This window comes from Episyrphus balteatus, chromosome 1 (genome assembly GCF_945859705.1).
Source record: "Episyrphus balteatus chromosome 1, idEpiBalt1.1, whole genome shotgun sequence".
NCBI classification, from domain to species: domain Eukaryota; kingdom Metazoa; phylum Arthropoda; class Insecta; order Diptera; family Syrphidae; genus Episyrphus; species Episyrphus balteatus.
This window is the reverse complement of record NC_079134.1, coordinates 44,871,910-44,888,511: the sequence shown is the minus strand read 5'-3', so window position 1 is coordinate 44,888,511 and position 16,602 is coordinate 44,871,910. Positions and strand designations below refer to the sequence as shown.

The following is a 16,602-nucleotide window of genomic DNA, read 5'->3' as shown; positions in this document are numbered from 1 at the left end:
CATAAATTTGAAGAGCTTAAACTAGGAATAACAAGTCCAAAAGTAGCATTTGCTGAGGGACTTTAAAACACCAGTACTTCTCTCAAGTCTTAACAACATTTCTGCATTTTGAATGAATGGTGTTTAACTGTTCTTTTTGGTTCAATTGTTCCATCTTTGAAGATGTTATCGGTAGGTAATCATTTTTATGCTGAATACAAAAGAGTCATGTGACGCCTCACCAATGATGCGTGTAAAGTCACCGATTTCGATTGTAAGTACTTAATATCACTGCATTGATGCTATAACCACTCTTTCAATTGAAGTATATATATATTATGCCATATAAACTCATTAGTAACAGGATACAGGACTTATTATTTCAATATGCGCCCCATCTACATATTCAATAATGTCTGGAGTCTGGAAAGCGATACTGTTGGGCATTCCGGCAAGCAAATCTTGGACTGTCCCTCTTTTTGGTATCCACTAAAATGTTGGGTATATACCTAAGTTGACCTTGCACTTGCACTTCAAAGTCGCGAGTCAACCCTTCAATTCGTTTACTTCACTTACAAATTACAGCTAATGAGTTCCATGATCTCCAAGAACTCAATTTAATGTCAAAAAAATATTAATACCAGTATTCACCTATTTTAGACGTCTATCTTCCGACTTAAATTTCCTAGTTGACTTCGAACCCGAAAGCTAAATTTCTCTTAAGCATATTTTGTCATTTGAGTAGCAGAGAAATCTAAACCAAATGATTTGAAGTTTTACTCCCCACCTGCTGCTTTTACAAAATGTAATGATGAATGATGATGAAAAAGCATTTCCTTGTAATCCTTCTTTGATACCTCAAAAGAACTTTCAACTTAAAGAATTTATTTTTGAACCCAAGTGTAAGTATAAGTATACGTCAAACTGTTATTGCTCCAGCTACTCAAAATGTCTTAAAAATAAAGAGAAATAAGAAGAAATATTAAAAAGTACCTAACCCCCACCACACTTATATTACTTATCTATGGCAGAGCTTAAACCATCAAACGAAATGTTGCCAACAAATTGGTTACATAATCGTTACGCACTCAAAGTCGACACCCTGCCAAGCAGAAGTAGCAAAAAGAAGCCAAGCCAGTCCACGTCTAATAAATCAATGTTCCAGCAATGAAAAACCGTTTATCTTCCCAAAACATTCCAGGGTGACTGACTGCTTGCATTAAATAGATCCAACAAAGAAGATACATACAACAACATCGCAAACAGAAAACCCAACCCAACCCTCGCTCACTCGTCGTAAAGGAGGTTCTGGCTTCTCGCTTTTTATGCCAACCATGATATCTGAGTTATGCCACAAAAGTTCCTTATAGGAATCCTATTTCCTACCTTTTTTTTTTTGGTATGTGTTTGTGTGTTCCTTACGGTTCTACAGCTTCATCCGTTCTCACGCCCTCTAACTTTGTTTTGTTTGCGAAAGATACAAAGCACATTATTTTATTGAACAGGGTCGGGTATTAGGTTTTTGGGTTTGATTCGAGTTCAAGTTTTCTTATGTTTCGATCTACCTTTCAGATACAAAGGAGAGAGACATTCTTTGGAAAACGCATTCGTATAGGTTAGTTATTGTACCTGTCATATCAAAATACTTCATGGGCATCGTTTCGGGAAAGTCAATTCAGCTGTGAAATCCAGGAGAACAGTGATGACATGAAATGACGATACTTTTCCTCTAAATGTTAAAGTTGAAAGTTACTGTCTTCGTCTGACGGAGAACATGTTTAACAAAATATTGTTTGCTATCAGACGGATCAAAGATGTTTCTGCCACACACTCTGCCGCATGGCGTCTAGGGATAAATATTTCTCATTCTCATGTTGGCAAAAATATATATGAGCACTTAACGCAAATTGATTTTCATAGATTAAGATTTATGGTCTTTTGGCAAAGGCCTCTTTGATATTTCTTAAAGATTTGTTGCCATCAACTATATAACAATGTGCTGTTGATGAAGAACGATGGAAAAATCGCCAAAAATTATATCGGAAGTTGGGAATCAAATCACATTCTATTAACTTTCTATAGCTAATTAGTTAAATTCATGCAGGATAAAGCTTTGCCGCCGCATCATGCCTTTAGCAATAGTCTTAATTTTTTTTTTGTAAATCAATAAATCTTCATCAGGTTTTGCGGTATATTTATTCAGGGCTTTATTTGTTTGAAAAAAAATCTACTTAATAAGTGGTATAATATTTTGTGGATTATAGATTGTGGGGATTTGACATATTGGAAAAGTATATAAGAAGTTCGTTTTAGTAGGAATTAGAACGTCCAGAATTTTTTTAACTTTCTCTTAAATTTATTCAACAATTAAAAATAAAACAAGATATTCGACAAAAATCGTGAGTTTCTGTTTAAGGAAAATAAAATAAGGCTAAGGCTACTTTAAATCAAAATAAAGTAGACTTTGACATAAAGGTAGGTGTTAACATAAAGCTTTGTTTACAAGACACAAAAATCTTTTCTTATTCTTAAGTATACTTTTTGCTGACAAAAATGTCTGTTACAATGTTTACCTTTTCTTTCAAATAATTCTTAAATTGGATATCCACAGTTTAAATTCTAATTAACACGGCTTTAAGAGTCCACATATTGTTCATAATTAAAAAAAAAAAAACTTTTTCAACCTGGCCAACAACATAAAATAAGCTAAATTGTATAATTTCGAACCCACAACTGTGGATTGACTTCAAGAAAATCACCAGAAATATTAAATTGTGCTAAAAAATTCCGTGAATTCCGTATCTGTAATAAAATCGTGAATTTCTTTTGACAGAACGCAATAAAATCACCGCTTATCAGTGACATTCGATCCATCTCTGTGATTGGATACCATTTTTTGTTTACTTTAAATGATAATGTATTTCAGGGTTGAGGTACCAGAGGTGGTTTTTGAACTTCTCAAGTGTAACTAACAGTTGATAACTCTTCGTCAATCAATCGGTAGTTGTAGAGCTTTTTCATAAATTGGAAGTCATGAGCTGGTGCTTTTGTTCTATTATCTCTATTTCAGAATTGTCGAACATTTCTTTAAATTTTGTTAATAACAATGATAACAAAAAGATACATACAGTAGTTTTCCTTTTATTGAAAAACATTCCAAAGTTACTTCAATGTGTTTTGTAATGATGTCAGACGTTTCTCTTTAAAGGTCTTTAACCTCCAAAGGTGTAAAATAACGTATATATATGTTAAAATAACGTATATATATAAAATAACGTGTATAGATTAGAACAATCAGAATAAACTGTCTCGGAGAGCGCAGAGCCTTTTTAATTCCCAAGACGGAACTAGGTGCCAGAACATTCCACACAATTGTTTTACATTTCGTGCGTGCGCAGGAAAACATTTTATCAAAACAGCTTTTGAATTTGATTAGCTCTGTAGTGCAACCATTAGATGTGAATGAGTAGTTGTGTCTTGTGTTGGATTATGAGGTTATCTCGATTCCCTGGTGCCTTTATTGATAACATTCTTCTTTAGGCGAGGGGCACACATGCGATCGCGCGATTATTCAGTCGCAAGATGATGAGTCGCAGATTACAAGAATTTCAAAGACTGTAGACATAATTTTCAAATTTTTAATCGCAAGAAGCATATGTGTTCACAGGCATTGAAGTCCTTGTGATCAATTTTTGCGACTGAATAATCGCGCGACTAAAATCGCATGTGTGCGCCTAGACTTACAGAAAATTGAAAGTTTTTGCTGAATAGGTGTGCAAGGTTTTGATTGAAGCGGTAGCAACATTTGATTCTTTAAGTGCTTTTTTCTTGATGTGCTGTTGAATATTATACTTTTCACCACTACCTATTGATAACGTTTGGAACACCTTATTACTTTGGGTTTGCGTTTGTCAGATCTTTTGATAAACTTGAATTCATTGTAAAATTTGGTTAAACAAGTATTTTTAGTAGGTATTTCTCATTAAATTCGGATAACGGAGTTATGGCTTTGCAATTTTCTTGGAAAATTTAATCTTAAAATTCGGTCTACTACATGTTTAAATAATAACCATCGCGTCCCAGAAATTCTTAAAATTCTTTGATTGTTTACCCCAACATGGTTCTGGAATTCTTTGAATCGGAAAATTCTCTTAATACTATGTGAAAAAAAATTATAAATATGACGGGCTAGCTTTTCAATTTCTAATGGGAGTTTTTTGCATGCACTTGAGGCATACAAATGTAAAAAATGGCACACACAACGCATACAAAATAAATTGGGGTTAGCGCTTTTAAACTTTGCACATAACCCCCTATAATCGCTCGCCATTACAGAAGCATTATCTATGTTTAAACCTATAATATTTTGAATAGGTATGTCTAAAATATTTAAATGATCTTTAATACAGTCAAAAATTGACTGTGCATCTAAATGATTCAGTTTTAAAAGACAGACAAATTTTTCATACCTGCGCCTTTCTCTCTCACAAAAATAACGCGCAACAAGTGCAAGGGCCATTTCACTGCTGACATCACTGGTTTCATATTAGGGCTGCCAGACGTCCCGATTTCGGCGGGACAGTCCCGACATTTGGACCCTGTCCCGATTTACAAAATGTCCCGATTTTGTCCCGACAATCCGTTTTCGTTCGAAAACTTTGGGGAAGAAAATCAGTCTATATGAAAATAAATGAATAACATCTGACATTTCCTTACTAGGAACATGTGTGAAAAGTAAAATGATTGGTCCATTATTTCTTTGACTTTCTGTTTTGTATTAAAATTTTAAGCATAAAAAGCTTTTAGCATCAATTTATTCATTCTCATTTATTTTTAAAGTCCACATTAAAAATTAAAAAAAAAAAACTGTCAAATCGAATAAAATTTTTAAAACTCCTTATTTCAAAAGGGAACGTTAAATTTAATGGAAATTGGTACTTGGTACCTACATTTATTAAAAGACCTATCACTTGATAGTTTTTTTTTTTTAAAGAGGAAGACTTTGTTATTTTCTTTAAGTTCAGTTTTCAAAAAATGGAATTTTTACAAATAAGGTTCATACTTTTGCATAAAATGTAAGCAATAAGTCAAATTTATGGAAAAGTTTGGAATCACACATGGTCTATTACTTTTTTATTTCTTTTTATTTTTATAAATTTTCGATTTCATGTATTTTTTTGCTGTCCCGATTCGTCCCGACTTTTAAGACCTGTTGTCCCGACATTAATAAAATTTTATCTGGCAGCATTATTCATCTACAATCAAAGAAAATGATGTTCTTTGACGGACGTCTTAAAGTTTTCTTTTAGCTCCAAGAGGTGGCACTGTATACTTCTCCTCCAGAGGGATATTCAGCATTCAAGGGAAATTCCAAGGGATGTGTTCAGAAGGTCGGTAGGTTTATATTTCTTAAAGATGCGTTAGATGTTTATCGCTGCAATAGTAGGTAATGTGTTCAGACATTTATCTTAAAAGAAGTTCAGGTTAGTAATTTGTTACAGTATATTATCCTTAAATTAAAAATGCATTTTAAATTTCTATTTTTACTTTTTGTCTACCAGCTAAATAAGTAACCTTAATTTATTTTTAATATTTAACTCAACTGTCTCTAACAGATATAATTCCCAAACTTTGTAATTTTACTTTCAGTAGGATACATGTGCTTCTGTGCATATACATGAAACTGTCACTGTCTGTAAGGCATGTTATCCTGACATTCAAATGGTCTCCTCTAATCTTCCAAAATCCAAACCAAAGTTATTCAATTAAAATCCTGTTGCATATATTCAACCTCAAGGAAATACATACAAACACAAAAATCCTCAACATTCAACTCTGTGTCTCTAACATAATTGGATTAAAAATGATCTCAACTTTGTTGTTGTATTGGTTTTGGCATTATGTGTTTTTTTTCTGGGTTGAAAAAAACACTCTTCAATTTTTTGTTTTATCATTAATCAGCATAAATTACAAGCCATGCTGTGCAAAATGACATTTTAATAAGAATGTTTAAGGCAGTCCCATTAAAACAATGGACAACAATGGCAGGTTTTTGCATTAATAAAAAACAACACAACAACACCGGATACCTACAACTATATACCGCCTCTCTTGTGTGTGTTTTGCATGTCCGGTGTCCGGCAAGGACTATAATAATAATTATTATCACCATCTATTAATTGCCGGAAAAAATGAGAACACCATAAAGCACTGCAGCAACGAATCGTTTATCTTATAGTTTGACATGTTAAGAGGATTTTAAATGACGCTTTTAATATGTACAGCAGGTATAAATTTAATATTGATGAAAAGGAATATTTAAAAAAAAAATGAATAAAATGACTTAATCCTTGATTAAAATTTAAATACTTTAAAAAGGAACTACCTATTTTGAAAAAAGCAAAACACATTGCATCGATTAAAGATCAATCTGGAATGACAGAAAGCAATTTTCAAGACATCAAATACATAAATGTAATAGCTTGCTTGCTTGCTTGGTATTGCTACTCACATGAGGACGACGAAGACGACAAGGACATGATTCCTTCCATGTTCGTTCAAGAAAATAGTTCATGTTCAGTACAATGCATAGTTGGAATTTTCTCTCCAAGGGGGCGTGCTAAAAAATTCAATTCATCATCTTTCGCTTGGAGTGGAGTTATATACTGCGAATGAAAAGTCCTTGGATGAAATATTTTCACTTAGAAAGCAGAGTGTATTGTATAATGTACTTACATACCTATTGAATAGATATTCACTGGTATTGCATTACAATTGAAAATGGATTTTACTTTTTTTGCATAAACAAAACAAAACTAACAAAAAATAATAGCAAAAATTGTTCTAAGTGAGTTTTCTTGAAACGATTAAAATGAATGGATATAAAAATATATTCGAGATTCCCAAATGATATGAAAATAAGATGAGCGAAGGGGAAGTGGTACGTGTTGCGACTTGCGAGAGCTCACGTCTACCCAAATGGTTTCAAGAATAGTTGGTATATAAGAATGATTTGATATTTGTGAACGTGTATAGAATTAAAATTTATAGAATTCTCCAGTTTACAAATTTCAGGATATTATTACTTTGACGCCTTTACTTTAGAGGCCTTCCTTCCACATTTTTTAAATCATTATGATAACACCGGCCCACAAAAAAACTGATGGAAAAACTAACTCCCGATTTGGAAATACAGTCAAACCCGCTTAAGTGAAACGGCACATTTGCTCTTTCACTTAAGCGGGTTTTTCTCTTAAACGAACCTCTTTTAACTGAAAAAGGATTTTTCGGGATGACAAAAGTGTTTCCGATAAGCGGATTTTTCTCTTAAGAGGGTTTCTCTTAAGCGGGTTTTACTGTATGTACTTTTAAAGATATGTAAATCCAGTCAAAAGTATTGGCAACATTTTTTTTACGTCGGCCGGTGTATTTATTGATCAATTAAATGGAACGCAACTCAACACTTTATAAAATGACACACGTCACTTTCAAATGATGGTATGCCTCACTTAAAAAATGATCCCTATCACTTTTTAAAACGGCACTTTTGAAAAATTACGCACTTCTCTTTTAAAAATGACATGTGTGACTTTTGAAAATTAGTAAACCCAAGAAAATACTGTAATATTTTATTAGGGTTCGCAATAAAACTTATTTCGCTTATTTAATTTCCACTTTTACTTTCCGTTCAACTTAATTTACTTTTATTATTCGCTCAAACAAACACACTTCTAAATCATTTTATTTACTACTAACAATATCCAACACTTATTTCACCTTGTACTGTCACTTTCAAAATTAAACTGTGTCCATATTACCCATATTTCAAGTTCAAGAATTATTGGGAAATTTCTCGTCTCCTGCTTCTAGAAACTTTCTTTCCAGAAGGTGGCAATGTATAATTCCCCTCCAGTGGGATATTCAGCATTCTAGGGAAATTCCAATGGATGTGTTCAGAAGGTAGCTAGTTTCATATATAATAAATGTGTTCAAACAAATAAATGTTTAAAAAATTATAGCCACAAAATTGATTTCTTGACAAAATGTGGCTTATCAATCGTTATCATGTTGCCCTTCGAGCTTCAAATGTTTCTTTTTCTTCTTCTCAATCTCAATACTAATGAATATAATTAATTTGTAAATACAAGTTCAATGCTTTCTCCCATCTAGATTTTTGTTATTTCTATAAATTATTATTATTATTATCATCACATAAGCAATTAGCACTTAATTTTATAGTTTGAATGAAATAGATTAACCCAAAAAAATGTGTTTGACTTTATAATCAAATCGTTCATACTGGGTGACCCTATTAATTAAAAAGAAACGGAATCAAACACTGTTTGCATTTGTGATAGCTGATAAAGGTTGGAAGATTACAAAAACCTGCAAAGATAAAGGCAAAAATCTGTATTAGACTTTTTCAAATTGTACAAAAAAAAAAAATTCCCCCACCTATAACTACTACTTTGTCAAAGGTCTACTACATGTTTTAATTAAAAAAAAAAACATTTTTTATTTGGTTTTGAAATTTTCTAGAATTTATTATTTGATACTTTCTGTTTTCAATATTTATAGTAAAACTGCTTACAAAAATAACTGTAGTCAAACTGCACCCAAACTATCAGGTTGTGTTCGATTAGATTTTTACACTGTTCCACTTTTTGCACATTCTTATGGAATATACAAAAATGGAATGCTTTTGGAGAAGAATAAAAAAAAAGTGCCAAGGAACAACGGTTCCTCTCTAATCTTCATTTGAATCAAGCTGTACGAGAAATATAATCAGAACGGGACATTTAGTTAGCACCGATGACCGATGTCTTTAAAGGTTTTGACCAACTTACCGGACAGACCGATTTTCATTTGGCCTGATCCGACGTTATTTTGTTTTTGATCGTGTGAACACTAAACGACGGTCTATCCGGTAAGCCGCGCGGTTTTCAAAAAAATTTGATTTTTTGGCAGGCAGAAGAAAATACGATATTTCAAACGACAAAGGAGACAAATATCAAGAGACTACGAGCAATTAAAAAAAATATTTATCTGCAATGGCCACAAAGAAAAGCGACACCTTTTTTTGGAAAGAATTTTTTGAAATTTATAGAAGCCTTCCATCCATATGGAAGATTAAAAGCGAGGAATATAAAAATAATGTAATAAAGAACGCTGCGTATGAGGAGTTGCGGCAAAAACTGCTGAAAATAGAGCAAGACGCCACCATATCGACTCCTTAAAATCCACCATCTTCGAAATCAGGTAGTAGGAACTTTATTTACGATTTTATAGATTTATAATTTATGTCCACTCAAAACAAGACGATTAAACAAGAATAGCATAAAAAAAAGGCTCTGAAGAAATAAGGTCTGATAAAAAATGTCTGATGAATGTGAACGCAAAAAGCCATCCGACCAAATGACAGCTGGTCTATCCGGTAAGTTGGTCAATGTGAACCCCCCTAAAAGCAGAAACAAAATCAAGGTTTGCTGACGATTTTGAAAACTCATAACTGCCAAAAGTTCAACCATACGAAATCTATGACGCTTTTTCTAAGGAAACTCTCGTTTTCTGACATTTATTAGACATAGTAACAGTCACCCAAATAAAATTGCAAAAAAAAACGAAGAATTTTGAAGAAAAAGATGGATAGTTTAATTTAATTTAAATTTTAGTTTGGGATTGGATGAACCCAAGATTGTGGTTGAACCCGATGAGGGGATATTTTTTGGTTAGAAAAACATATTTATTTTTAATTATATTAATAAATTTATTATTTTGATTTTTTAAATGTTAAACCACCAAATAATATGCCTCCATTACTACTGGCTATTGAAGGTTCCGGACCATCGGAAGAAAGGCATTCTTTAACAGCAATGCAGATCTTCGTAACTTGACATATTCAATCTTGAAATATATTTTTTTAAATGTCATATTTATTTGCAGCACAATATTGGGATGGTTTACTTTCCGGAGGTTTAAACAATTGTAAGCTGAACAAGGGCCATTAGAGTTTTAAGACTTCCAGGGAGGGTCCATTTTTCAGTTCGTATTTTTATTTTTCTCATTGACATTTAATTTAAAAAAAAAAATTCATACTACTTGAAAAATGAAACATTGGCACAAAAAAGGCATACAAAAATTAATGGGTAAACAAATAGAATTTAGTTCTGGAAAATAAATAAATCTTAAATGTTTTGTTTTTTTTTGGGATAAATATATTTGTTTTTATTCAAACAACAAGAAAGAGTACCGACGTACCTAGCGCTCAAGAACCTTCCAAAATCATAACTAGTTTCATCAAATCAGAAATTAATTTAAATTTTGATAAAATTGAAAAATTCTAGGTCAGTAGCATTCCAGGAACTACAAACTCTCAATGGTGTCTCTGACTAATATCATGTTTGCTTTGTTTATATTAAAAAAAAGCCTTGAATCAATAACCCATATACAGTAAAACCCGGATAAGTACCTCACCTTAAATGTCCCATTTTGATAGGCACTAAAGCGGGTAAGGTACTTACAAGAACCCGCTTAAGTGCTCATAGGCAGTTATCTCTATATTTATTTAATAATAAAAAAAAAATATGTTTGATTACTAAAAACATAATCTTCACAAAACAAAATTACTTTGAAAGTTTAACATAGCTAACTAGTTAATTTCTAACTTTAGTAGAATTTTTGAATTTTAAAGCGGTTAAGGAAACGAAATTTTTCTTACAGTTCAAACTTGTTTCAAACGTGTACTTAAAAGAATTTTTTGCAAGCAAATTCAATTATAAATATTTGAAAAGCCAGGCAATTAAGCGGGGAAGGCAGTTAAGCGAAAGGTACTTAAAAGATGAATTTTATGTGAAAAAATCCTTAAAATGTTGGTTCTAAAAAAACAAAGGTACTTAAGCGGGTCAGGCACTTAAGCGAGAGGCACTTATCCGGGTTTTACTGTAATGTTAAAAAAAATAACACTATGAAGCATGAACACTCCAACAAGTCGAATCTTCAGAACTCACATTTCTCATATGAGTTTCCCCCCCTTCAACGATCTCATATAGGTATCCATTTTTCAAGAGCAACCACTCCTGTCAAAGAGTTAAAAAGCAAACACATAACTCAAGTGTACTCACCTGCCGTTAATTAGGCTATTAATATCATGCAAGTTGCAAGCAAGCCGCACCAGCACCATCGAACGAGACTTGTATAGAACTGAAAAATAAAAAAAAAAAACAGAAAACTGTGTAAAGTACTTGCGAACGTTTTTCCACCTCCCTGCTAATTGGAACTACCAATATGAAGTATTTCCATTTTTTAAGTACCGAGTAATGGTCACTTAAATTATGCTTCACAGTCTTGTGTGTCGGTTCAATCGAGTTCAACGTTAAAAACTAGATTCAACTGCACAAAAAAAAAGAGAAAAAGGAGAATAATCAATAAACCATCATGAATTTCAAGCCCATTTGGATACTGTTGCTAATAACTGGAATCCAATGTGCAGAAAAGGACACCAGAATCCTATCGCGGAAGCGACGCTTTCTTTCATTTCCCGAGGGTTCTTCATTTGCGGTTAGTATCGTATAGAGATCCCATGTATAATCCACCATCATGGAAGTGAGTCTGGTTAATTATTATTTTAAGAGAATTGTGCTCTAGGCCTCGATTTGCATGACTATCGGAGTGATTGGTAATCCAGTATTGGAATATATGAGTTGGGCCGTGAATTGGGGAATTGCGTATGATTTGCCCAATCAAACCTGGGTCCGCCAGCACAAGCATGGATTTAGCAACTCTCTCGATGCTCACAATACAAAAGTTCGATATCGAAGGGATTTGTATGAGGGCATCGAACTTGCCATGGATAGGTTTGGATATTATGGACTTCCAAAAATTTCATTTAAAGCTTATATTTCATTTTGTAATTAATTTCCCTGCAGCATGGGCTTCAATGGGCGCGATTGTATATCCCGAACATTGTGTGAAAGTTCGAATTTCCTCAAGGATCGTAGCGGTAATATGGTAGAGGAAATTGTGAAATTAATATTTAGGTATACTATACATTTCGTGTTTTTGATCCAGATAAATATTTAATTTGTTTTTGCATTATAATTCAACAGCTTCCCGAGGCATAAAGGTGCTTTATATCATCACAATAATGGAGATAATATGCATCATTATGATAAAGCATATTATAATAATAACAACAATGGCGATTTGAACTACGACTGTCAACAAAAATATCCCAACTGTCATTTTTCGCTTCTGGAATTGGCATTGGGTAATGCAAAGTATTCACTTGAACCGACAAAGCATGGAACTGCGGGATTTATGTAGAAAGCAATTAAATTAATATAAATCACAAAACTGACATTAAATTATTATTTATTGAAAGAAAAAAATAAAATTAATAAATTGCATATGCAGCCAATATGTGCGTTTAATGCTACTATTTTTTTTTTAATTAATTTGTTAATGGATTTTTATTTAAATTGACATTATTTACATTAATTTTATGGTTCAACTATAAACGTCAGCAAAATCCAACTGTCTTTATTTATCAATGATTTCAGTTGTGGAATTGTTTTTTTTTTTTTACAATGGAAATTAAGGGAAAGTTTTGCTTTTGTAAAAATAAATATGAAGTCTTGATTTATGTATTGACTGCATAAATTTATTTTATTAATTAAATAGTTCACTTAACGACTTACGCATTTAAATACTTCTTGTTTATAATCGTCTTCATACTGCAAGATATAAGTAGGTGCTCTTTCCAAAAAGAAAACTATCATTTTAAAATTTTTTTCACGTGGATGGTCCAATTCGTACCAGCTCTTCGAGTGAAACATAAAAAGAAAGGCCGTATGGCATTGCTGGGCAGTTATGGAATCTAAAACAACTTGAATAATTATTTTTCATACCCGGATTTTCCCTGCAGGATGAACTCGATATTCTTTTTTCCAACGCTTCTGAAGGTAATGCACCTTTTGATATCTTTATCAAACCTCCTGAGCCTTGCGTTCTTACTGATGAGGAGGAGTCGGGCAACGAGCAAGATGAGGTTCAAGATATTCACCATTTACCGGAAAATCAATTACACTGTGTAACACTCAAAATATGCGCGAGCGGAGACCTGTTTTGTAGAGCTAGTCGCACTGATTACGAAACGGCATTTAGAAAGTCCCTAACACCCTCAAAATCTGGAGTTAGGGGCAAAAAACAGTTTTTTTGAAACTTCACCTATTGAAAATAGGTAGTGGAAGATCTAAAATGCTTTGTTGGGATCCTCAGTAGGTATAATGTTTTACCTTCATCTCATCATTATTGGGATCAGAAGTCCAACATGCGAAACGAAATGCTTAACAATGCTATAAGTAGAAATAGATTTTTGTCAATTCTAAAATGTATACACTGCGCTGACAATGCTGTTGATTTGGACAGTAACGACAAGGTTTGGAAACTCCGAAAATTGATGAATATAATGAAGAAGAAAAAATGGAAAATTTTGTACCGATCCCGGATATTGACCACGATGAAAGCATGATCAAATATTTTGGCAGGCATCCCATTTCCCATGAAAGATTTTATTAGAGAAAAGTCGATCAGATTTGGTTTCAAAGCCCGGAGTAAAAATTCTTCGGATGGATATTTGATAAATCTTGATATATACCAAAGAAAATTGCAAAAAGTATATCCTATGCTATACATGTAACAATATTTGGAATAGCAGCCGCACCTCTGACTCAAATGCTAGCAGAGCTGCTTTACAATATTCGGGATTTTCCATACAACATTTTCCTTGACAACTTATTTTGTGAACCAAGTCTCTTCTGTTTTTTTACGAGAAAATAATTACTCTGCATCGTCTGGAAAAAAAACTGGTGAAGAAAAACGTTAAAACCAAAGTTCCAAAGCCCACCAACAAGAAAATAAAGCAAACCTATAAAGAAAAACAACATCAAAAATCAATTTTCCAAAAACCTAAACATGACTTCGAAAAACAGCCAAAAGGCACCATTGCTAGTGTAAATGGAGGAAAACGATGGGATTTTGTTTGTCCGTTGTAAGGATAATGGCGCTATGACTTGTGAATCTACAAAATTGGGAGTGCATCCAACTGTTCCAATAAAACGCTACTCCCCCGCCTTCGTGGATTCATCGCTTGAGAATGGGTTGAACCGATAATTATTTCGCATATTTTTTCAGATTTTCGACAAAAAATCAAGGTTAACCCCTTCCCAAAGAAATGCATTTTAAAAATATTCCCCCAAATTTATCGAGTGCGATATTAAAAGAAAGGTCTTCTCAAGCTCTATTTATAGCTGCAAACCAAAAGTTACTTGGAGGTCTGGATGTTTTCCTCGAGTTCTTTTCCTAATAGACATATCACTTCGTTCTGAACTCTAGCACTTAAATATTTAATTAATCTTGCAGGTTGCAGGTCGCTCAAGCAATTCCGTCAAAATAGGATCGCAACGAGCCAGTAACTCTATCACTGATAAGAAGTTACCCTTATTGCTGTCTCCCATTTTCTCGTTTTTTCCTCGAAATGCCAAATTGCAGGTCGCAAGCATCATAGTCACATCTAAAATTCGTTTAAGTACTTTGCGCCAAAAATTTTGTTCGTCGCGTAAAGATTTTTGTAGTGCCATATCTACGGTATTGTTTTTTTTTTCAGCAATCGTATACCGTGCAAGAATTTGTGTGAATCTTTGATGTTTCGTGAACTTGATTCTTTCCGACAAATGCTTCCAATCTTGGATTCCATTGCTACTCCATGGGTTATTAAACGAACTTCTTTCGGAGAACAGCCAACACGGAAAGCAATAGACTACATTCTTTTCTGTAGAGTATGAAAGCCAGCTTCTGTTTAACTTTAAACCCGATTTGCTGACAATCCAGTAATAATTCTCGAAAAAAACTCGACCACTTTTCTTGTCTATTGGAAAAGGTCCTCGTGGTTGTCGAGCACCAGAAGCCACTAATTGTTTTTTGACTGCTGGGTCAGTTATCAATTCTGGAAAATCCTTGCTTTTTGAAGCGGTGTTCAATTGTTCTTCTGTGTCGCTAATTTCTTTGGACGGTTCTAAAAAAAGGGGAGAATTTTCTTATTGGTTATCGTTTATGGGTTCTATACCTTCGTTCTCTTGAAGCTGATCTGCAATGGCTCCAAATTTTTCTTCTTGTATGTTTACTCGCAAAATAGCTTGAGATGGTTCTATAAAAAAAGAAGGTTTTGCTTAATGGTTAAGATTCACGTTTTGAGTAATATACCTTCGGTTTCTTGAATTTGACCTAAAATAGATTGGACATTTTCATGTTGGACGAGGTCTACTTGCTCATTAGCTTGAAGAGGTTCTAAAAAAGAAGTAGGTTTTCTAAATGGTTTGGAATAGCATTTTGTGTTAATACCTTTGATTTCTTGAGGCTGATTTATAATTGCAGCTGGATTTCTTCTTGAGCCGAATTTACTATATCATTTGCTTGAGATGGTTCTAAAAAAAGGGGTAGGGTTTTCTAATTGGTTAAGACTATCGTTTTGAGTTAATACCTTCGATTTCTTGAGGCTGTTCTGAAATAGCTGGCAAATTCGGTTGTTGGTCGAGATTTAATCGCCCATTTTAATGAGATGGTTCTAAAAGAAGGAGTAAGATTTTTTAAACGTTATCATAGGTTTTATCTGTTTTTACTGAGATTGATATTTAATAGGAAATGTTTTTTATTTGGTGAGTTCCAAATTTATTTTAGGTGTTTTTTTTTTTTTTTGGTTTAAGTTAAGTTATTATAAAAGGTTAAGTAATTGTAAAAAAAATCATATAAGAACAAAGTAAATTTTGTTACTTAAATGCATAATTCTATACGAAAACTTGCTAAAATACGAAAGAGGAGAAAGCCCAAAAGCTTATGCTAGTTCAAAACAAGGGAAGCATTGTATAGATTGAATGGGAAAAAAGGCCAAAACGTACAATATCGTGATATACATACTTATTGTTTTTCCAATCCCAAATAGTTAGTTTTAAAAATTCAATTTAAAAAAAAATTCAAAATATTTTTTTTTTTCAATTCTATTTTTGATTTCAATACTCAATGATTTTTTTTTTATTTTTAGTCTAAAGCCTGAACTACATGTATTTGACAAAATGTTCTAAAAACCGTTAGCTTGGTTCAACTAAAAATTAAATACATATAGGTATTCAATTTTGTTGAAAATTGAACATCTTTATTATTTCAAGTTTTTTTTTTTTAATGATTGCCTTAAAACATAGTTGGCAAAAGTTTAATTTTAAAATGATCAACTTTGAACTTTGTATTCAAATGAAAATTAAAATTAACTATTAAGTTAAATTTATAATTTAAATACTGCTTTAAATTCAAAAATTAATAGTGCATCGCCTTAAAAATTGGCTGAGACATGATATTTTTGAAAAGCGCCAAATTTATGATCCAGCATCATGATTTAACATTCCTAGCATCAGGATGGACTTAAGAAATTAATTGTGCCAAAAAACACTTAGAAAAAATTCAATCTTTGAACAAAAAGTCACCAGGCGCTCATAAATCCCAGAAAAACAGTAGGTATCCGATATTTTTGAAAAGCACCAAATTTATGATCCAGCCACAAGATTTGACACTTCTGGC

At 32.8% G+C, this 16,602-nt stretch overlaps 2 protein-coding genes across 2 annotated transcripts; one reads left to right on the top strand and one right to left on the bottom strand.

The window, feature by feature from the left end:
* The first annotated feature begins 10,973 nt into the window (after positions 1–10,973).
* LOC129906411 (uncharacterized) lies at positions 10,974–12,386 on the top strand. The gene is made up of 4 exons (XM_055982173.1): positions 10,974–11,535; positions 11,623–11,831; positions 11,904–12,014; positions 12,084–12,386. The coding sequence occupies exons 1-4, from the start codon at positions 11,413–11,415 to the stop codon at positions 12,298–12,300; spliced, it is 660 nt and encodes a 219-aa protein (XP_055838148.1). The 5' UTR covers positions 10,974–11,412; the 3' UTR covers positions 12,301–12,386.
* Positions 12,387–14,271: 1,885 nt separating this feature from the next.
* Positions 14,272–15,946, bottom strand: LOC129918791 (zinc finger MYM-type protein 5-like). The gene is made up of 6 exons (XM_055999555.1): positions 15,930–15,946; positions 15,515–15,598; positions 15,376–15,434; positions 15,238–15,321; positions 15,101–15,181; positions 14,272–15,049 (listed from the first exon to the last, which is right to left on the bottom strand). The coding sequence occupies exons 1-6, from the start codon at positions 15,944–15,946 to the stop codon at positions 14,382–14,384; spliced, it is 993 nt and encodes a 330-aa protein (XP_055855530.1). The 3' UTR covers positions 14,272–14,381.
* Between the last annotated feature and the right edge of the window lie 656 nt (positions 15,947–16,602).

Coding starts and splice junctions, on each gene's coding strand:
- LOC129906411 (XM_055982173.1), top strand. CDS start 11,413: ATGAATTTCAAGCCCATTTGGATACTGTTGCTAATAACTGGAATCCAA. Junction 11,536..11,622: donor CCGAGGGTTCTTCATTTGCG/GTTAGTATCGTA, acceptor ATTGTGCTCTAG/GCCTCGATTTGCATGACTAT. Junction 11,832..11,903: donor ATCGAACTTGCCATGGATAG/GTTTGGATATTA, acceptor ATTTCCCTGCAG/CATGGGCTTCAATGGGCGCG.
- LOC129918791 (XM_055999555.1), bottom strand. Junction 15,182..15,237: donor TCAAATTCAAGAAACCGAAG/GTATATTACTCA, acceptor CTTTTTTTATAG/AACCATCTCAAGCTATTTTG. Junction 15,050..15,100: donor TCAGCTTCAAGAGAACGAAG/GTATAGAACCCA, acceptor CCCTTTTTTTAG/AACCGTCCAAAGAAATTAGC.